Source organism: Amblyomma mixtum, chromosome 3, assembly GCF_055824585.1.
Source record: "Amblyomma mixtum isolate Tamu chromosome 3, ASM5582458v1, whole genome shotgun sequence".
In the NCBI taxonomy this organism is placed as follows: Eukaryota; Metazoa; Arthropoda; class Arachnida; order Ixodida; family Ixodidae; genus Amblyomma; species Amblyomma mixtum.
In genome coordinates, this window is record NC_143014.1 from 70,623,932 (window position 1) to 70,646,215 (window position 22,284).

At 46.4% G+C, this 22,284-nt stretch overlaps 1 protein-coding gene across 6 annotated transcripts in view; it reads left to right on the forward strand.

Moving 5' to 3' along the window:
- Positions 1-22,284, forward strand: part of Obsc (Obscurin) — a 161,443-nt gene that overhangs the window by 88,160 nt on the left and 50,999 nt on the right. For all 6 annotated transcript variants that reach the window (XM_089579582.1, XM_089579586.1, XM_089579587.1 and 3 more), the window contains 32 exons: positions 961-1,066; positions 1,339-1,514; positions 1,731-1,836; positions 2,379-2,557; positions 2,640-2,748; positions 3,553-3,731; positions 3,852-3,957; positions 5,046-5,224; positions 5,775-5,880; positions 6,304-6,476; positions 7,491-7,596; positions 8,368-8,540; positions 10,357-10,462; positions 10,581-10,753; positions 11,121-11,241; positions 11,525-11,697; positions 11,833-11,941; positions 12,176-12,351; positions 12,795-12,903; positions 13,653-13,825; positions 14,043-14,154; positions 14,848-15,017; positions 15,142-15,277; positions 15,495-15,664; positions 15,759-15,885; positions 16,214-16,383; positions 16,827-16,959; positions 17,108-17,277; positions 19,830-19,965; positions 20,796-20,965; positions 21,093-21,252; positions 21,751-21,920. In XM_089579582.1, coding sequence (XP_089435708.1) covers positions 961-1,066; positions 1,339-1,514; positions 1,731-1,836; positions 2,379-2,557; positions 2,640-2,748; positions 3,553-3,731; positions 3,852-3,957; positions 5,046-5,224; positions 5,775-5,880; positions 6,304-6,476; positions 7,491-7,596; positions 8,368-8,540; positions 10,357-10,462; positions 10,581-10,753; positions 11,121-11,241; positions 11,525-11,697; positions 11,833-11,941; positions 12,176-12,351; positions 12,795-12,903; positions 13,653-13,825; positions 14,043-14,154; positions 14,848-15,017; positions 15,142-15,277; positions 15,495-15,664; positions 15,759-15,885; positions 16,214-16,383; positions 16,827-16,959; positions 17,108-17,277; positions 19,830-19,965; positions 20,796-20,965; positions 21,093-21,252; positions 21,751-21,920 — 4,662 coding nt within the window. The remainder of the gene's footprint in view (positions 1-960; positions 1,067-1,338; positions 1,515-1,730; positions 1,837-2,378; positions 2,558-2,639; positions 2,749-3,552; positions 3,732-3,851; positions 3,958-5,045; positions 5,225-5,774; positions 5,881-6,303; positions 6,477-7,490; positions 7,597-8,367; positions 8,541-10,356; positions 10,463-10,580; positions 10,754-11,120; positions 11,242-11,524; positions 11,698-11,832; positions 11,942-12,175; positions 12,352-12,794; positions 12,904-13,652; positions 13,826-14,042; positions 14,155-14,847; positions 15,018-15,141; positions 15,278-15,494; positions 15,665-15,758; positions 15,886-16,213; positions 16,384-16,826; positions 16,960-17,107; positions 17,278-19,829; positions 19,966-20,795; positions 20,966-21,092; positions 21,253-21,750; positions 21,921-22,284) is intronic.

The window sequence follows — 22,284 nt, forward strand, 5'->3', positions numbered from 1 at the left end:
AACTCTCGAGAGTTTAAATATTTTGGTACAACATTGCCACCGCAAGCGAGTGTGAAGTGTCTGGTATATTCACGCGGAAACAAACACTACTGGGGATGCACTCTCACAGAAAATTGCATGGGCCAGAAGTATTAGTTACATTTTGAAATGAGCGGCAACTTTCAGGCCCCGGTCTTCTTTTTTTAGTTCTCACCTACTGTATCTGATATCAGCTGAAAGGCGGCTATTTCACAGAGTGCACAACAGCGTGTGAGCTGGCGCACCTGTCGCACAGGTGCTTCCTTACGTGCGTTCTCCATATTTTGTTAATTGGATAATTCTTAAGTGGACAATATTTTTACATTTTAATACCCTTGTTCGCAAAAAAACAATGGCAGTAAGCAGACACATCCCATCGCCAGCTTCGTTGGATAGGAAATCGAGAGCACTATAAAAAAACGGAATGCTGCGTTCTTTTCGCTCCGCGTCCACGCGATAATGGTGAAATGTACAAACGTTAGCAGAGCACACTGTGGATCATGCTAGTGTTCTGGTATATTTATATCTCTTGAGTTCGTTACGTTACGACCCGAAGTCTTGGCAATATTGCGCGCTCGTACAATATAGTTCAGTTCCAAAAAAGTCATCGTTAACTAGAAACTAAGGGGTTTACGTAAATTCAAGTGTATTTTCTCGAACAAGGTCCTCCGCATTTCACCACAGGGTCTCACAATTTCATTCTCGTTTTATTTTAAGAGAATATAGCTTGAAAAGATTTAAGAAGGAAATTAAAGAGCTCATAGCAAGGCTAGTTACGGGTTACTACTTCCAGGATTATGCGTCGGTTTCAGAAGAATACGTCATAACCAGAAAGTGCCTTCGTATTCAGTCATACCTTTGAGAAAGAAAAAAAGTGACGCATCCGTTCACTTTGAAGGTTGCTTCACATTCGCTGTTTTTTTTCTTCGCGGATTTTTTCAGCCACTCCAACGTTTAAGAAAGAACTGAAAGACGTTTCGGTCATGACCGATGATGTGCTGAAGCTCGACGTTGAAGTGCAAGGAACTCCGGCTCCAGACGTGAAATGGTGAGATAAAGCAGTCGGCAGTAAATAGCTCTCAGGTCCGGCATAGTATAACAGTTCTAGTCAGGTTCCATTCTAGTTTCGTTTTTTATGTTGGTGATTGGCTGATTGATGCCACGCCCCTCACTATGTCCTTGGCTCACTTTACCCAATGACATAGAGGGGAAAAAGAAAGATAGAATGGGATCAGAATAGAGTCGTTTTATTACCCTTGTCCTGGCTCTTCATGAAAGCATGAGAATCAACGACTGCTCACTGAGTCTCGTCCCCTACAGGTACAAGGACGGGCAAGCGGTGGTAGAGGACGACCGCGTGAAGATAACGCAGCCGGCAGAAGATGCGCACCAACTCATCATTAAGCGCGCCAAGGTGGAGGATTCTGGAAATTATTCTTGCGTCATCAGCAACACGATGGGAACACAGACAGGGTTCTCGGCCGTTTCTGTGAATGGTACGCATCTTTCGTCCTGAATAAAAGCAGCTTTTCGACCCTCGGTGCAAAAATTGTATCAAGTAGCTAAATATTTCGCATCGCCTAGAACAAGGTTTTCTTTTTGATGCGTGTTTTGGTTAGCTTGCCTGCATGTTTGTCAATGCGCATCGTACGTCGCATAAAACTTTGTACTCAACAGATGCATCTGACTGAACTCTAATTGCTTTCGTTCAGCGCCACCGAAGTTTCTGCAGAAACTGAAGGACTACGAGGCTTCAGAGACGGAAAATGTGACATTCCGAGTGAAGATTTCGGGAAATCCAAAGCCGAACGTAAGCTGGTGAGTACTGCAGTGTAATACATCTGATACACAGGCTTCTAAGTGCCTGAAAGTGGGTACAACACCTATAAGCGTGAAGTATGCTGCTTTTTATTCTATCCAGAGCTTCCAAATATGACTGCATTGATTTGCCGTCTTGTTTTGTAAAAAAGAAACACATTCGTGCCCTTCTCATATTAAGTTCTTGTTATTATCGTTACATATTAAGAGTTGAAACGAATAAGGTATGCGTATTGCAAAGCTGCATTCTTGCTCCTTCCCGCTCAAGAGAAATTAAGCTCAGTGATACGATGCACCTCCTTCCAGTGTTGGGTACACCCACCCGTAACGAGATAAACTTTGGAATGACCTTGTCTTGCTTTAAAGGGAAAGGTTTTCGCGTGTATGAATAGCCGTGCTTTGCTCCAGCGGCTTCCACCTAAATCACCCTCACACAGTCCTTAAAGTAAGGTTACGGGTTTAGGCGCTTAATCAGCCGTTGACAGTTTAGCGTGCTTCCGCGTTCGTCGTGCCGCAGGTTCTTATCCGCCCTCTCTCCGCAGGAAGAAAGACGGGAAACCCTTGAAACCCGACGGGCACAGATATCAGACGCTGGAGGAGACAGAAAACGTCCATTGTCTCATCATAGATGACGTGCACCAGGAGGACGCGGCGCAGTACACGGTAGAAATTGCGAACGAGTACGGAGTCGAAACCGACAGCGCAGCACTGACGATCACGTGTGAGTTATCACAAAATACGCGCTCGTCGTGGCTGCGACCCCACACCCGCCTGGAAAGTTGGTGACGGCCCTTTACTTGCAGGCAAGCCGAAGTTCAAGAAACCACTCTCTGACGTCGAATGCTGCGAAGGGGAGACAAACATTAAGATCACAGTGGAAGTCGAAGGCAGCCCCGCTCCGAAAGTGAAATGGTAAGGCTGCTAAGGATTTCCTAATCTACGAGTTTGCCACACAATAATAACATTTTCATGGGCACCACGTGAGTGTAAAGTCGGAAGAGAGACTTCCTGCATCTGCATCACAGATCACAGAAGAATGGCAGAGGGTCAATTGAGCTAATGAAAGACCACACTTGAAATCATGTTGGGGGCGAGAGGAGGGCAGCAGCTAATGCTTGCGAACTTTTAAGAATCATTTAATGGGGCTTCTCCTAATGAGTTTGCATTTGAAGCCGCGCCACGAAGAAAACGTGTCCGGCGTAGTGCTGTGTACTCTTGCCACCAGCTGCCACTTGGCAGGTGGAAAAGTGAAGAGAACGAATGCCCCTTCTCCCCTTGTGGAGTGGCTAGAAGGTGTCTGCTACAAGAAGTACCCAGAGGGTGGCTACCGCGGACGCAGGAGGCTCTGACCCGGGCGAAGGAATGCGCAGCCCGAGGGTGGTGGCCGCGGGAACAAACCAGCTGGCTTCTATCGTGGAAGGTGGAGGGCCAATCAGCCCATGCCAGTCAGCTTTAGCTGTTTAATCCGCTAAGCCGGAAACCTTAGCTCTTCAGGCAAGGAGAAGGACTAATGCTAACACATTGTCATCACACAATGATAGTTAAGCGCCTCCGTAACATTGCATGCGTGCATGCATGCCAGCATGCGTGCATACCAATACGGGAAATGTAACACCACTCTCCTCCACCCTTGACGCGCATAAATGTAATTTGCGCTTAACACCGTTGCTTAATCCGCTAAGCTAACTTATGAACGTCTAATTTCGTCTTTTCCAGGTCTCTCAATGACTCTCTCATATGCGAAGACGACTCCTTCAAATTTCAATCTGTCGAGGAAAGCGGGAAGTATACGCTAGTCATCAAGGAAGCGAAATCTGACATGACTGGCGAAATGGTTTGCGAAGCGGCAAACGTCAAGGGCAAGGACAAATGCTCCGGGAAATTTACAGTTAAATGTGAGCCAACCTTCATGTCTAAAAAACCGCTTCTCTGTGTAAAGCGTCTCTTGGACGTCTTCACCTCTGTGTTGTAACTGCGTGCATGGTAAGCCTAACGAGGGATATCATGTCTTCCAGCGAAGCCAAAGATTGTAAAAGGATTAGAGGACGTCAACGTCGAAGTCGGTCAGTCGGCTACATTTAGCGTCAAAGTAGTCAACGCAAAGGATGCAAAGGTGAAATGGTAAGTACCTGTTATTAATAATTGCTGAAGGCGGATGTTGCTAAAGGCTACACTGCCTCACTCTGGGTGCCTGCACCTGGTTATCGTAGCGCAAAACAGAAAATTCTGAATGAGAATTCAGGAAGGGATAGGCCCCGACTTGAGTAATTTATAACGATGCTAATTTAAAACATATCTTCGTTAAGTTAAATTTATTTATATGCTGTTCAAAGCATTTTGTTTCCGTTAAGACAGTGTCACGGTAGCGTCACTTAACATGGCGTAAAAGCTACTCTAATGGACGGAAAGCAAGACGAAGAGGCAACACCGCTTCGCAGACTAGCAGCTGGTGCCGTCCCGCTACGTCACGCGCGGAGTTGTGGAATGGAAAGTTATTAGAACATCAGAAAACTGGTGATTCGAAGGTTGCAACGTGACTCTAACGTCATTAGGACATGCAAGTGTACAAAGTAAATCAACTGCGTTGAAGAGAAAATGGGGGGTCATTAGTCGGCAGTCGAACCCCTGACCCTTGGGCTGCGAGTCAGGCACACCACCCCTAGGCCACGCAGGCACGCTCGTACAGTTTCGTTAAGCGGGGCTTTATATGCAGTTCGTGTGGTATTTCACGTAATATTGAAATAGTGTCCATTTCTGAGTGGGCAAGTGAAGTCGCTGACGGAACCCATTAACACTGTCGCGTCATACCCGTGCAGGCGGAGCTTAAGTGGCCCCCAAATATTTTGATCGTATGGTTGGCGTGGAGTCCGAAGTAACGAAAAAAAGAAAGCAGCCAACGCCGCTTAAATATGTATTACCGCTTCTGATACACACTTTATTTTAAAATTCGCAAAAAAAGAGATGCGTACAAAAGGCGGTAAAGGTCTTCTCAGAACTTAGGAATCCTGTTGTCTATGCAGTACCCCCTAATATAGGTGCGCGAAAGACAACGAAGTCTTTAAATGAAAATTGAGAAAGTACGAACTGCTGAGCAAACACGACTCAGGCCCACAGATGCGCTGAAACTGCACTTCGTGATTCTCTAAACGTCTTTAGATGCTATTTTTAACGTCTCCTTTTTAATTGAGACACATTATAACATTGTTCAGGCTCAAAGACGACTGCGAAGTCACTATTGATAACAAGAACGTCTACGCAAAAGAAGAAGCGGACGCCTCTTTCACACTGGTCATCAAGTCTGTCACGCCCGAAGACGCCGGACAATACACGTTCAAGATCAAGAATGAACTCGGAGAAGACTCGAGCACAGGACGCCTCAGCACGCAGAGTATGTATTACATATCCATAACCGACCTTTTTCAACGAAATCCCACTCACGGCATGTGGATTGCAAGTAATGTCTAGTAAGCCTGCATAAGATGGCTGCCGGAGTCAGCAGGGCTGTGCTAACTTTTCAAGGGTACTTAGTGGCTCAGAACATGCTAAATATAGAGGACAAAGGAGCATGCCGGCATCGTTACTCCAAATTTTACTTTTTAGAGAGGGTAATTTCCGGTCAAAGGTTTTCCGCAGGCCCCACTGCTCACTAATAAGGGCAACAGACTGAATTCCAAGAGAAGGGAAGCGTAGAAGGCCTTGTGCTGCAGTGGGCGTTTTCAGGATGATGATTATGACTTTCTTCCAATGTTGGTCAAGAGTTCTCATTTTGCAGTTTGTGTTTTCGCTTTTTTTGTATGCGTACAGTTCTTTTCTTTTTGCATGGCAATGAACATTATATTACTTGATGCACGGTTCCTGGCATTCATTTTCTCAAGAAATATAAACTCCTTTTAATCATGTTGAACTAAAACTGATGTTGTGGTGTGATCGCTTTCCAGAGAAGCCAGAATTCAAAAAGAAGCTGCAAGACCAAGAAATTTCTGAAGAAGATGTCGCCGAATTTACAGTGGTAGTCACTGGCGAACCAAAACCGAACGTAAAATGGTTAGTCCCTTTGAGAAACTTTTCCAGCAGCTTGAGGTTCTATTAACGTTAAGGTTTCTTTTTTAATTTCTGTTCTTGAGAAAGCATTATGCTCAAGCTTAATTTTTTTGAATCCGATGATTTTTGGCAGGTATTCCTCAAGCTTTCAAGCTCTGGGGCATTTAACCCTTACCGTTTGAGCTAACGATAAGCACAGCTGCTGCAGCAGGTGGAACCGAACATATAAATATATCTAGAGCGACTCATTTCAGTGCAGGATACATATTTGTAAGTGCTTTACTACAGTCTTCGTGAGCAAAAGGAAGCATACTCATTAAAATTATTGACTTTTTATTTCATTTCTTCCCTGGAAGTTTCTATGCTGGCAAAAATTACAACCTCACGCTCCAGGTGCTTATAGCCAGGCATTCTTTGTTTCTGCAGGCTGCATGGAAAGCGTGAGATCAAGGAGAACGACGTCTATGAGATTACGTCCGACGGAGACACGTACACACTCAAGGCAAAGAAGCCCAACAAAGAGCTCGCCGGAGAGTACACGTGCGAAGCCCAGAACACGTGCGGCAAGGAGTCCTGCTCTGCGAGCCTGACCATTCACAGTACGTGAACACTGCTCACAGCCTTGCTATCTGCAAATACAACTGGGAAAACTGCAGGAATGCAACGCCGAGTAGCATTTGCAAAATGCCGCATCGTAGAAAAAAAGATTTTTTTTATTGGAATTAAAGAGCTGGAGGAGGACAGTCTTTTTCCCTGCAATGGGCGTGGTTAAGTTGAAGGTGGGGATGATGATGATTGCAGGAGCACTGCGATACACGGTACACGGTGTACGGATGATTACGGGCCCGAAAGGGATCAGGAATGCGAGTTTTGGACGCTGCTCACCAACTTGATTATTAATCAGACGGGCAAACCTCTCGTCATTCTTTAATTCCACTTTTAATTAAATAAGCTTTGATTTCGCTTCCACTGATCTTGATGTTTATCATTTCTTTACTTGAGGCCGCCGCAGTGCATCAGTGGTTATGGTGGTCGGCTGCTGACCCGGAAGACGCGGGTTCGATCCCGGCCGCTGCGGTTGAATTTCGATGGAGGCGGAATTCTAGAGGCAGGTGTACTGTGCGATGTCAGTGCACGTTAAAGAACCCCAGGTGGTCGAAATTTCCGGATCCCTTTACTACGGCGTCTCCCATAGCCTGATTTGCTTTAGGACGTTAAACCCGCATAAACCATTTCTTTATGTGAGGTAACGGATGCGGACAGATGGCAGTAGGTCTTGGGAAACTTTTTTTACTTATAACGAAAGGCAAGTTAGTTCGAAGTAACAGCGCTGCAGTCATTGCACCCCACGTTCCGGATTTGCTCGCGTTATGAACGGACCTTCTTTGTCAAAAGACGATGCTTATTTTTGACGAGCGTTTACGTGCGGGATAAAATTTACTCTTTTATCTAATCAAATTTCCCGAAATGAATGGTTAATGTGGGCGGTGCTTCAATACGCGAGTGTTTTCGTTATGGGAGTACGGTACTGTAATAGGATCGCAAGACCAAACCCGCATTCACCCTATAGCTTCATCAAAGTAGGAATATGATCTGAAGCGTTTTTCTTCCAGGCAAACCGGAAATTATCGAAGGCCTGAAGGACATCGAGGGCGAAGTTGGCGACGCCGCCTTCTTCACGGTGAAGATTGCTGGCTCTCCGACCCCGACAGTCGTCTGGTGAGGCACATCCTGCTAATCTATGGCTGATTTTGTCTAATACCGCAAGTAAATAATGTACTCAGAATGCGAGACTTACGGTGAAACAGCGCATTTGGTTTTCTCGCCAAATTAAAATCAAATCTCTGTGCAGTAATAAAGTAACGTCCTCGCCAAAGGTGTCTCCGAACACCATGCCTTTTTTTTTGTGTGTGTGTTGGCCGAGCTGCTGAATTTTGTTTGCATTTTCCTGGCTTGGTAACAGGTTATAGATATTTGTTTTTGTGCGTACAAGTGCTTCGAGCTCAAGAGATTATTTTGCCTGTCATGAAGATTGCTTCGCGGAAGCGCCTCAAAAAAAAAAAAACGGTAATCTTACTTGTTGTTACACAAATTATTCAGACTGTAGTGCTCCCCACACTCAAGAGGACGGTACCTCCCGCATTTGGGACAGCTGCCGTACACAGGAAGCAGACATTCATGCACTTCCCCTAAGTGTTCATTTTTGCTTAGCGGGTGAACAAACTATCGCGAGAGGAAAATTACTAGGTACGTTGATTCGAGAAGAAATACAGAAAGTCTTTTAGTGTTGCGGGCAAATTTTCTTTTTTTTTTCCGAAAACTCCAGCTTTTGTTGCCGCTTCACGCGTCCACCGCTGCCTGCCGACTCACAAGCGAGCGTGCTCATGATTAGGCACTTGCAGTGTCGTCAGCCGTCAGCCGGTCGTCAGTCGATTACGCATCGTACAGTTTTCTGGCAAACTGGGCAATTGTATGATATTCTTATTTCAGGAAAAAAGACGACGAAGAAATCACTGTGGAAGCCACGATTAAAGAAATCCCTCAAGGAAAGTCCTACAAAGTGGAATTCGACGAGCTGACGCTGCTGCTTGCCGGAAACTACGAATGCGTTGCGACCAACAAGTATGGGTCGGCGTCGACGCGCGGAAAGTTAACTGTTCAAAGTAAGTCCCACTTAGCTTCTTTGATTCACTACCTGGCCCGCGAGTGTGCAAGTTATATAAAGTTAGCACAGGACCAGCAATAAAAAAAAATGCACCGAGAGAGACAGTAGTGGTTTACCGTCTCGCATAAATGTTCTGATAACTATTTTTCGCGTCGAGATTTGACCCAGGCTGCGTAAGTAAAGCCAAGACCATCGTTCAACATTATTCCCGGCACCAGTGGCTACTGTTAAGCTACAGAATGCGACAGAGTGCAGCAGAAACAGGCCATCCCGGCATAACGCCTATTAACGGCTCTCTACGATGCGGCCACAAAAGAGGTGTTTGTGGAACACTTCATACGGGGTCTGTGGCTATGCTTCTAATATAGTGTAACAGCCCATACTTGCCCATCCTGTAATGATATAACAGGCTTATCTGCTCCTCCTGCTAGCTAGCTTGTCTTGATGTCTCTTTTACGCCACTTGTTGTTTTAAGTATATAATGCTTTTAGTTTACGTTCTGGGTACTGAAACAAATATCGTACCGAAATCTCGGCGAAGTGGACGCCGACACCAACGGCCTCCAAAGCTGAGTTTTCCATTCAAATTATATCCAACAGAAAAAAACTTTCCCAACAGTCCGAGTGGGATTCGAACCAGCGCCGGCGCAAATCGAGCAGGTTCGTTCTGCGCTTCTAAATGCTCGGCGGTGTAGGGCTGTAGCGGCACAATACAGCCGGGTGAGTGAAGAGTTAGGAAGCGTTTTCTAGACAGAAGATGCTACGCGGGCTTGGTGCCGGAGCAGAAACGGACTCGACTATGTCGACAATGGCAACTTAATGTGTCCGCGCACCAAGGTGAGAAGTCGGCCTTTGCGGTCGAACGCTTCACTAAGACTGAAGAAAAATAGGTGAACGCTTTCATGGTTCATGCAGTGAAGTTGGGAGGGACGCTGAGCGCGCTGCCTAGCGCGAAGAAAAACGGCTGAATGCCGCGGTACGCAAAGCAACAAAATCAGTCATTGACGCCAACAGCGCGGTCCAGCTGCATAGAAGAACAAAAGCGGCAGATAACGACAACTCATCAAGCCGCGAAAGCAGTCACGGTGATCCAGCGCGCCGCCCACCTCGAAAAACAGTAGGGGGTCAAGACTAAGGCACCTGTTGTAGCGCGGCCAGCCCCAGCTATGAGCCGTCGTAGAATCTTCTACCGTGGGCCTGCAATGTGTTTTATGATTACGCCCACTCTCGACAATAAGATCAACTGTGATTTTGCTGGTTTCCTTTTTTTTGTGTGTGTACGATCTCAGGCTTTTGCACAGAATGGAATTAAGGCATGCGACGCTGTTATCGACTGCGACCATGCGGCCTGCGCGCTGCGCTTGAAATTCAGTTTCAAGGAGTGGTGCCACAGCCAAGTATTGACTGGCGAAGGACTCTTTCGTCCGCTTATTGCGCTTACCTTGCTGTAAATGCGCCTCTCAGCTCAGTTTTAGAGACGGCGCCTACGACATAGTACCTATACTTGCAATCACGTTAGTACTATCACGTCCACATCTATGGACCCGATATTTTGGGGGAACGCTGTGCTTAATTACAGAATAGAAAACTGTCCGAATAGTTGTGCGTGGTCTACTTTCACCCTGAAAATAACAACTCTATTGGGAATCCTCACATTAAGGAATATTTTGCTTCATTAGTGTAAATAAAGACGCCCGTAATCCTGTTCACATGTGTTTTTAGCACAGCGAGTGTAAAATTAAAATTATTTACTTAAAATGAGACTGTAAACACTGAAAGAAAAAAAACGATCATATTTGTTCTTCGTTCTTTCAGGCAAGCCGAAGTTTGAGAAGAAGCCCGAGAACCAGTGCGTTTATTCAGGGGAGGACTGCGTGTTTGAAGCAAAAGTGTCCGGTTTTCCCACACCCAACGTCACCTGGTAATGACCTTGAAATTGTACTGCGCATGCAGTTCCTTGTCACTTGTACTGAGGCGTACAAACGAGTCTTAATACGTACCGAAGACTTAATTGGTTGTGACTGCTTAAACCTTTCCAGGTCGAGGGACGGTGAAAGCATTGAAGAAAGCGCAAAATTCATCATCTCGTCCCATAACGGCACTCATCGCCTCACTGTTAAGGACGCCAAGAAAGATGACGAGTGCTTCTACACATGCACTGCCAAGAACAACCTTGGACGGGTGTCGCAGCAAGCAGAGCTTACAATCAAACGTACGTAACCCTTTGTGCGTCTCACGAGACAAGATTCAGGATTCCTTTTGGGTAGAAAGGCGGCGCACGATTAAAGTGCGAAACGCCACGGAAGTGCAAGGTGCCGTCAATGATGCATTTCAGTCGAACAGGCACAAAACAGATGACTTTCTCTTGTTCGCATGGCAGCTATTAATCGCGGTGACTCGTGACACTTTTTCTTTGCAGCAGTCTAACAAACTCGACATTTGTCGTTTCTCACATTTATCGCTTTTTGACACATATGCCTAATTTATGTCGTTATGTCAGCGCTTGCATGTATAACGACACACGTCACTGTATAACGATATGTGTCACTGATGACATATTTCCTGTCTTTTGTTTATAGTTCCCGACGATGCAGAGGCGCCGACATTTATTCGACGCATGGCAGATACTGTAGCAGTTATTGGAGACAAGGTTCGCTTCGAGGTCAGAGTAGCAGGGAAACCAACACCGAAGGTTACATGGTAAGTGCCAACGTCTTGGCAAAACTACTTCGGTGTCCGAGTACGAACAGAAGACGAACAGAAGGGAATTAGACAAGCAACCCCCAATCAAAAGGCATTCGTGCCACTTTTCCTTCAATTAATGATTCCTAAATATTTATCTACTTTAATTCATTCTCTGAGTGTTCTTTGTCGAATTTAACAATGCACATAATTTCTGCCGAAAGTAAGCTGCGTCTACGTGCTTGAAAACAAGACGACTGGGTTTTCCTTGAATAGTGCTCACATTTTGACTTCTTCTCAGGTACAAAGACGGCGAAGAATTGTTTGAAGGCAGAAGGGTGGAAATCAAAGAGGATGGGGACACGCACACTATAACTTTGAAGGACCTAGTGATGCGGGACGAAGCCAAGTACTCGTGCAAGGCGGTTAATGAAAAGGGCGAGGCAACTGACAAGGCTCAACTTACGGTGAAAGGTCAGCAAACAATTTCTTTTTTTTTTGCGTATCTATCATTGTGACGAACATCTGTGACCAGGGCGCTACGGACATAATGTGCTGCTTCCACCTACCTTCTCTTATTGAATTTCTTTGGTTTTTATTTCTTGCCAGAGCCTGTTGCTCCGGCGATAAAGGGACTCAAGGACCAAGAAGCTAGTACAGGGTCCACTGTAAAGTTCCAGGCAACTATCACAGGAATTCCGGCTCCTGACGTTATTTGGTAAGCCTGTCTACCATTCAGCCATATTACTCATTGGCATAGCCTGTGAAGTTTCACTATTCGATCGCTCAACCTTATTCTTTGATAGCGAGGTTAATTTAGTGAATGGCAATTTTAAGCATCTGCCCTGAACAATCGGGCCAAAAAAATATTTTTCAACTCTTCGCCGCAGTGAGTGTTTCCCTTTGCATTACTAGTTTTTTTTTTTCTGTAAGTTTTCGTTTCTGTTTTCAGGAAAAAAGATGGCAAGGAGCTGTCACCCTCTCATAAGATCACGATTTCGTCGGATGTGGAAGCGGAGTCGTACACGCTTGTTATTCAGGACGTTGATGACGATTTCGGGCAATACACGTGCAAGGCGTCGAACAGCGCTGGAGAGACTGAAGCAGATGCGATGCTCACTCTCAAAGGTGCGTGACTGCTGCTCATTTTTATTCTTTTGGTGAGCCGTGAGTTTTTGACTTCTCAGCCTTTGTCGGAACAGCGCGGATGTGAAGGCAAAATGATCAGCTTTATCGTTCCAAGCAAGATAGGGAAGTGCTTCAAGGCAAAAACAGTAAAAGGCATAACGAGGGCACTCTGATACAAAAAATCGTCTTTATCTTTCTGTGCAGTTTATTGCCCTAGATGCCTAAATAAGCATTCTAAGCTACTTGCCGTCCTTATATCTAAACGCTTTTTACGGCTAGTCACTCTAGTGCGAGCACTAGTGGTGTTTGGCTCTCTGTGGGTGATTTCTTTCTAATTTCTTGAAGCTACCTGTCATTCATACCCTAAGCAAGAGTTTCGATTTATTGCTTATTGAAAATGACCTCTCTTCTAAGTTTCTTCCGCTCTTCTTAAATCTGTACAGGCGAGCCACCAGTGTTTATTAAGGAGCTCGAAGATGTAAAGGTCACCATAAACGAAGAAGCGGTGTTTCACGCCAGGATTAAGGGAAATCCGACGCCGTCAGCAACTTGGTGAGTGGCACCAGAGAGACACAACCAGTTTGCATTGAGGTACCGCTGAATGTCGTTCCAGAGGAAAGCTAATGGAGAATTCCCCAAACAAAAGTGAAAACTTCAGGAGCTTCAGCATGGCGAAGACAAATGTGCTGTCATATTTTACCCCGTGTTTTCTCCCATATTTGAGCAGTCACTGAGTTCTAGTTCCAAGAGATAGCGAAATGGCAGACAAATTAAAGACGCTCTACGGAATAATCTACCTGTCAGGCTGGTATTTTTCCTAACGTATTCACATGTGTTTAGTAGTCCTTATTAGGACGCTGGCTATAAGCGATAAGAAGGGTAGCGGCGACGTAAAATCTCAGTTCATGCGACACATGCCTATCATGTGGTTTTAGCCGGGAACGCGAGCATTTAAGCTGCGTTTCACAGGCATGCATTTCGCGTTGCCGCCAAAAACAAGCGAGTCGCCACCACATATGGTGTAGTACTTAGCAGCGTCGTAGAAAGCGCTCTCATAAGCTGTTGCGCCAGAGCTGGGTAAGCGAAACAGAGTGTGTAGCAGTAGAGAACTGTCCTTTTATTTCAGAAAGGCGCCAGCTCTCGTGCGCACTTTCTCATAAATAAAAAAGGCCGCGCTGTTTGCCTAGAATGTGCTCGAATACCACCGCATTTTGATTTTACCTATTCTTCATTCCTCGGGAAAAATATTTCATATAGTTAGCTGACGTCAGTTTTTTTTTTCCCCATCTCTTTGTATACAGGTTACTGAACGGAAGCATTCTCACTGAGTCTGAGGAGTACACGATTACACAGCAAGGAGACTCGTATACTCTTAAGATAACGAAGGTGACATCTCATGAAGTTGGTGAAGTGGTATGCAAAGCCAGGAATACTGCTGGACAAGCTTCGTCCAAGGCTGGTCTTTCGCTGAAAGGTATTTTTCTCACTTTATCGTTGATATCCCGTCACCCGCTTAAGTGACATGTGGGTACCCTCGGAATGGCAAAACCCTCATTGTCTGTGTCATGATGCTCAACGCTATATCATGAGTAAAGACTGCAAAGCCTCAACAATACATTGCTGCATTTAATGCAATATACGAAAAAAACTCCTACCGATGTCAATTTTTTTTTTTTCCTTGGCACGTGCAGACACTGCTCCAACGGTTGCGAAGAGTTTGCCGAGCAAGGTCCGTGTGGAAGATGGGGAACCGCTCAAGCTGGAAGCGAAGGTGCCTGGCCATCCGGAGCCCGATGTGCAGTGGTACGAGTTGTGTGCCGATACCAAATCCAAGTGCCAAGTGCGACATCACTAATTGCTGAATGGCATGCTTTAAGCATGCAGTTACTTCAATTCCATATGCCATTTCTTCTTCGATAGCCAGTGACAAAGCGACGCACTACTATAAATTAACCGGCCCTCCTCTTAGCTTAAGAAGTCGAAACAAGGGTTAACTCGCGGCGCACAAAGATACGAAATAGCCCGATTTCCGGTTTTTTTTTTTATTAGCATTTAGATCAGCTGGTAAAATGACCGCAACGATCCCAAGGCAATCGCGAGCTGCCATTCATAAAATACTGCAGTCTCAAAAGGGAACAATGATTTTTATTCAGCTCCGATGTCGTCGCGGGAACACATTGAGCAAGCTTTTTTTGTTATGAACGATGTGCCCAAGCAGACGTCAATATGGCATTTTTAGTGTACATTGAAATGGCGAGTTTTGTCATATTTCGGACGCGTGCATATGGAAGAAAAGCCTATCGTGACTCATGGAAGATTGGTTCCCAGCGCTTTTTACTAGACTGAACGAAACGACTGAAATGTAGGAAGTTGCAGTGAATTGACTCAAAGTGTAACTCATGGTACTCGGAACATTATTTTTCTTTTGGTGTAGTCGTACTTCTATCCGTGCCTCTCTAACCCCTTCAAGAGCGCGCTTTCTGTCCCCGATTACAGGCTGAAGGACGGTGAACCCATCGTGCCCTCTGACCACGTAAAGCTGACGCAAGAGCCAGATGGTACAGTGGCCCTGGAAGTCGACGAGATCCGTCCTGATGACGCCGGGCACTACGCTGTGGTTGCAAACAACGACAAAGGGAAAGCAGCCACAGAATCTGACGTGGAAAGTGAGTGTCAAAAGGGAGAGTGCTATGAACATCAAGCGCCTCTAACTCTCTCTCCCTGTCTCGTGGGGAGTACTTTCCGACTTTACGCGTCCTAATTTCGTGCTACGTGTGGTGCCTTGCGCAGCCAAGCCAAAGGGCGACGACAGCGTCAAGAGTCCTGCTTTCTCCGAGGGCCTGAAAGATGCCACGCTGACCGAAGGCAAACCTGGACACTTGGAGGCAAAGCTGGCCAAAGGCAGTGCGCCTTCAGATGTTCAATGGTAGGAGTCCCGTATGACATTTACTGCGGTTGACGTGATTGTTGCTGCGCTTTTTTTTTAGTTTTTTTTTTTCTTATTTCTACTGCTTTTGCTACCACAGTTGCTACAGTCGAAAACCGCACCTCTCCTGCAAATCTTTTTTTCTATTTCGTTTAGTCATTTTTTTTTTCGGAAGCTCATTATCTTCAGTCTTCTCTTTCCTTCTCCTTCGTGGCAGGTTAAAAGACGGCGAGCCAGTCAAACCGTCTGACCACGTGAAGATGGTAGAGAAACCGGACGGAACCATCGCTTTGGATATCGACAAAGTTACTCCCAGTGATGCCGGTCATTACAGTGTGATGGCCGAAAACGACGAGGGTAAAGCAGCGAGTGACGCTGATGTTAAAAGTGCGTCCAGCTTTTGTTCTTCTGGACGCGTGATAACTTAATACATTTGCTTAAATTAAAAACTTAATACGCTGTTCTGCTCTTTCTGCTGCAGCCAAGCCATCTGATTTGGAAGGAAAGCCAGTCTTCGAAGAAGGACTCAAGCCGACTACCCTCACGGAAGGCGAGCCCGGACGCCTGGAAGCAAAGATGCCTGCCGAGGCCGCTGCCCCTGTAGAATGGTATTAGACTCTGTCCCAACGGATTTGTTTTGATTTTGTAGCGAACGTTTTTCGTATTTAGCTGGAGCTACCCAGTTGCCCGGAAATGAGGCGCAAATAGTGACGCACAGGAAATTCGACGACATTTGCTTCGATCACTACGTGTAGAATAAAGTTCATGAAAGGAAGGCGCTGAAAAATGTCAGTGTGGCAGTTTTTATTGCTTTAATTTTGTTTGAAACTCATGTGACTCTTGTGTCCAATGGCTTAATACCTGCCTGTTTTGATAATAATTGCTGCTCGTCGTACCTGAGTGTGACGCGGTGTTCCGTCGTCATTCTGAACGCAGGACAAAAGACGGCGCACCAGTTAAACCAACAGACCATGTCAAATTGGTTGAAGAGCCCGACGGGACAGTGGCTTTGGAACTCGACGAAGTCATTCCTGACGACGCGGGCCGCTACGCAGTTAAAGCTACCAACGACAAGGGCTCAACGCAGTCTGAGGCCGATGTCAAAAGTAAGTTCAGCCGCCGCAGGACTTGACAAGTATTTCGAGGCGTCTTTGACAGTGTCGAGACTTATGGGCGTAGAAAGCGCGAGTGGCGTCCAAACGAAGCTCAAAGCGGAGTTGGAAAAGTTCTCAAGACTGCATATACTTGAGCACAATGGCTTGAATATTGTACTTGCGATTACGCTGCAATATGAGCTCTCGCCATTGTGGGCGCATTTCCATACAGGCAAATAAAGCCTCTTTGCTGTGGCGCAAGAGCGAGTTAAGGATTTTTGGGTGGTCGAAATGTCCGGAACCATTTACCACGGTATCCATCGATGTTTGCTACTTTGGCCGTAAATATTATTGATGGGATACCTACAAGCCACCGGCAGAGTTATTGGTGGGGCCACATAGTAAAATGCCACTGTGTGCTTTATTATGCGAACTCCGTTGTTTCCTTTTTCTAGCACAACCTAAAGGTGCGGAGCCAAGCAAGCCGCGCTTTGAGAAAGGACTCCAACCGGCGGCACTGCCTGAGGGCAAACCGGCTCGACTGGAGGCCAAGGTGGCTCCGGACGCTCTTCCCATTAAAGTTGAATGGTAAGCGCCATAACGCAAGAAAAGAGAGCAAAATCATTTCAACCTAAACTTGCGATAGTTAATGAAAAGAAGTGAAATAGCGCGGCTGCGTTTGGCTTGCTTTTCAGTAATGCCGCGGTGCAAAATTGTGTCACTTTTTTTCCTTCAGGCTTAAAGATGGAAAACCAGTCAAGTTAGACGACAGGGTACGGGCAGAACAGAAACCCGATGGCACCTTGGCACTCGTCATTGACAACGTCAAGCCTCAAGACGCCGGTCATTACGCCGTTGTTGCTTCGAACGACGCTGGAAAGACACCGTCGGAAGCGGACGTGGATAGTAAGGAACCTCCTTGGTTTCCTTTCTTGCGTGCCAGTGCTTTATTGAGTGTTTAAAGCATTTATAAGGTCAAACATTTGCACTTTGACGATGTATGTCCGGCGTCTGGTATAGCCTCGATAGAAAGGTGCCTGCCGACATCCCGCTGCCCTCTATTGGAAATGCATAAACGACTAAATGACATCCTGCTACATTCGTGTATGCCCTTTCCCGTTATAAGTTCGGTTCTTTCAGCGCAAAGTTTGGTGAATTAGCTTTTTCGTCAATACATATAGTAAGCAACTAGTGCCACTGCTGCAGTTGTCGGGTTGCTAGTGGTGTATCATTTCCTGGAATACTGACTAAAAACTATGTGTATTCTATACTCAGCGCCAGCGGAGTGACGAATTTTGCTAGCAGAGTCGTTCGGTACATTTTTACTCGTCATGAAGCTTCCGAGGAGGTTTGATATGGGGACAGAAGCTGCCGCTAGGGGCGCAGCGCTGAGTTAGGTGGCAACGATGCGGCGCCGGCACTGCAGGGCTATGGCACAAGCTACTGCTTTAAAAGGCGCTTGTATTCATTTACGACTGTATATAAGGCTTTTATCGTGTGAATATAGGTAGACCATGTCTGCAGAACAAATATTACTTTGTACCACTCGCGGAAAAAAAATAAATACTTGGAGATGGTTAGATTGGCAATAACAGCATGATTCCCCTGCGCCGCTATGTAATGGCGGTTGAAGAGATTCCTCCCAGCTTAATGTTTGTAAGAACGCTGCCAACAGGTAAGATGTAGCGTTATTAGCGCGAGGGGCTAAGTGCCGTCCAAGGCGTCAGCACCCATAATTAACACAAGGATGAAAAGTTGTACCCTAATAATGAAATAAATGAGTACGTAAGAAAGTACGCAACTGCTAATGCCCTGTTACCTACTAACCGCCGTTTATTAGCTCTGTTGGAGATGCTCGAGCACGGCATTGGAACAATTTCCCGCAGTGTCGTGAGGGGGTTACGGCTCTCAATGGCATTCTTCGCGTTGCTGGCACGTCAGTGGTCGAAGTATCAATTTCTATTCAGACAAAGACACCGGGGGACCTCCGATGACGGGCCGCAGCAACCAGAGGAGTGTCCATCTGTCCTGTATTTCGAGCTGGAGCAGCGAGTTTTGCCTGCTCTCTCACTGCGACGAGACGACGCCCTGGACGACAGAATGATATCACTCACGTCTAATCAGTTTTACTGCGCCAGCACTAAGGCTTTCAATCTAGAAAAGACCCTTGTCTGTTTTTGTGTCTGAAGCCAGCTAGACCTGCAGAAATAAAAGAAATATAGCTGCGAGTGCGCCGCACATGGGTTTCGAACCCGCGCTGGCGCAAACAGATCAGCTTCGCTGGCAGCAATAGGCCGCAGCGTGACTTCACGCTGGTTTTGCAAGTATGGCTTTCACTTGCATAACCAGGGTTAGCTGAACTAAGCCGCAGCCATTTTTGTAGAAGCGGACTTTCGTAGAATCGAAATAATCATCTCTAATCATCTCCGTTTTCCTGCCGTGGTGTAGCCCATTACAACACTCTGCGCCCCGTTCGCAGTCACTCAGTAAGGCGAACAACTACACCTTTTCGTCCGTTCTCCTATACAGCTGACAAGGCAGCGCGGCGCACAGGAAATCTTCAGCATCCGTCACCGCAGTTCCACGTAGCATTTCACACGCAATACAAAGAATTAATTGTACAAATTACGTGTCAGTCCATCACGATGCCAGTGCGTCTCGTCGCTCCCAATGAGCCGGCGCCTTCACCGCTGGCCGCCACAAGACCGCTAGCGCCGCGGCGCTGTCACCCCTGGCAGCGCACAAAGCTCCCCCTTAGTGTTACGCGGGAGCTTCATGACCAGTGAAAGATGTTGAAGGACTTTGGTACTACAGTATACGATTCTGACTTTGTGGTTTGTCGCAGTCGCCTTATCCCAAGGAACAGGAGACTATCCGTGCTTGTGGTGCATGTTTTCTGCTGGCTCGGTATTTCCGGGGCTAATTATGAGGCGGCGGTGCTCGGTTAAATTTAATGAGCATCTCACAGTTCCCCTTGCATCCCCGAAAACCCTGCTAATCATCTGAACGCCTTCGAGAGATGCCAGCGAGACGGCCAGCTTTCTGTCGCTGAGTTAACACCACAGCTGTAGTAACAGCTCTCTTATTCGGCGTGATTTTTCAAAACCACTGTTTGGAGTCGCGTGAATAAGTATTCTGAAGAGTACACGCTGATGCATTTTACTTGCACCGGGCCTTATTCATGAAAGGTCGTATGAGAGGCAAGATCTCCGATACACAGGTATTTAATTGCGGCACTGTTCTGGCCGAGCGACTGCGGGCTAAAGGAACAGCTCTGAAATCTTCGAAAATACATAGATTTCAAGGCTGACTGGCCTGTGTTTCAAGCTCCTTTTGTGTACAAAAATTTTCGCTCCTCCATTCTCTAGCTAAGCCGCACGTTTAAGATAGATGAAACTTGAAATACGACAAGGTTCAAGGTGGTTCAGTGACTTAAACGACATTCTGTCTCTTCTTAGCCATTCCCAAAAAGGCCGCGAAGGATCAGAAGCCAGTCTTTGAGAAAGGACTCGCGCCAACTGAGCTGACTGAAGGAAAGCCGGGGAAACTGGAAGCGAAATTGCAACCAGGAGACAAGCCATTGGACATCCAGTGGTAAGTTGACTAAAACATGTTCTCAAATATGGCACTGGGGCGTTAGCCGTTCCAGGCTCGTACAGTGTCTCTCGTCACCAAATGCTGTTACTTCCCAGAGATTCAAATAGTGAGGCGTCAGACAAAATTGTCGTGTTGTCGTGTTTGTTCCGTCCTCGTGTTTTTTCCGCGCTGTTTTACCATGGTTAGACAAAAATTTCGAGAAACTTCTTGAGCAAGTCATGAAGTATTCACGAACAAGTCATGACTGCTCAAGAGCGACTGCTCCGGTGAAGCGGTGGTCCCGAGTTCCAACCCAAGACCAGAACTAATTTTTCTTTAACTGCGAAGTTTCTGAGAAAGCTGTATAGCTTTCCTTTGTAGCCGTATGGCTGCGCTTTGGTGGACGCCATTGAGTAATTACTGCCTTATTCCAAATCTACTCCCCCTTAGGGGATTCCCCTATACTTTTGACCATGCTATAATCTGTGTTAGTCAAATGAGGTGATCATTGGCAGACGTGGCACTTATGTGCCTAAATAACTTTTCGCACTTTTGTCTCCGATAGTACTTTCGTTCCGTGAGCGAATGGTGTGTTTCTGATTGACTGTCATTGCCGGGCATCGTGTCGTTGGCCATTAAGACCGTCCAGTGCTCCTGCGCCGCACAGTCAGAAAGGGCTCTCACGTAACGGCGCTTGCGGCACTTGATGTCCCTCCCCATTCCTCTTTCCCATCGGATAAGTTACAGATCAAGTACTATGTTAGGAAACGTGGTGCCTACGGCCCCATAGTTACGCAGAGACTAGTTCATTTTGATGTGACTGCTGCGATTCCCTTGTCGTTCCACAGGCTCAAGGACGGCAAGCCCATAAGGCCTAGCGACAGGGTGAAGCCCGAAGAGAAACCCGACGGTACCGTGTGCCTTTCAATTGAAGATGTCAAGCCTGAAGATGCTGGCCGGTACTCAGTGGTTGCCAAGAACCCCGATGGGGAGACCGCTTCCGAAGCGGACGTGACAAGTAAGTGCTGAAAGATTTCCCAGTGGTTGGTTGGAGGTTTACTGCCAAAAGATGAGTTCTTAAACTGCGAAGATGCAGTTGCTGGCTGCTGCAATACTGACAGCATTATGCGTTATTTTTTCAACAGCAAAACCAGACAAGATCTCTGCCAAGCCAGAGAAGGCCGCTGCCAAGCCAAAGAAGCCCGCCTTCGAGAAGGACCTCGAACCCGCTACGCTGACTGAAGGAAAACCCGCTAGGCTTGAGGCGAAGCTTGCTCCAGGCAGCAATCCCACAAGTGTGAAGTGGTAGGCGATTCGCACGCTTTTTCATCTGCAGTTGATATTAGTTGGCATGTTGTGTTATTTTCTTCCGCCAAGTGACTCGGATCTTCTTTATGGTGGGTACTAGTGAGGTACACGTTACAGATAAAATTCATACAGTTACGCTGATTTCTTGACCTTAGCTCTTGGAACTACAAGAAACTAGAATCAAGGCATTTCACTTGTAATCCGCTTATAAAGGTGTCTCGAGGCACATAAATGCCATCCCAAACCAAATTCACATCTTCGGCAGGCAGTCAATATCAGCATATGTTCAGATAACGGGGACTTTGGAATAACGGAGCCTTTGTGGGCCTGTTTTATCACTGCACAGGCAGTTATTACACAGCAACAGATCACAGAACGCTCGTTATGGTGGCTGGCAAACTCTCCTTTAGAAATGGCGAAATGTTCGAACCGCGGCTAGCGCTGCAAGTGTTTGACTGGTGGAATGTTATCGTCCCGTTCTTCTTTGTCCCTCAGGCTTAAGGACGGCAGGCCCATCCGCCCAAGCAGCCGGGTGAAGCCGGAGGAGAAACCTGACGGCACATTGGCGCTTGTGATAGATGATGTGCGACCGGAAGACGCCGGAAATTATTCCGTGGTCGCTGAAAACGACGCGGGCGAAGCGGAGTCGGAGGCTGACATCAAAAGTAAGAATACTTCATATTCACAGCTTTCCACGGGGTTATTAAATTTGATATCGGCTTTCATGCCTCTTCGCAGTGAATGCGTGGAAGTTGTACTTATATGCCTAACATTCTTCAGAGTATGCTCCGTTTTAACTGAGGTCAGGACCTCAGGACTCGTGAAACCGGGCCTTGGCCGTTGATGCCTGAGTGACTGAACCATCGTTTGATTAGTCACTCCGGGCTGTATTGGTACATAGAGGGCTATTATTTCTCTGATTTCTAAATTTTTTGTCAATATAGCGATTATTTATAAACTACTTGCTGATATCCAGTAGCGCGACTGTTACGCACGTTTAAAGCCACAATAAGGACCTCTTCGTTTTGT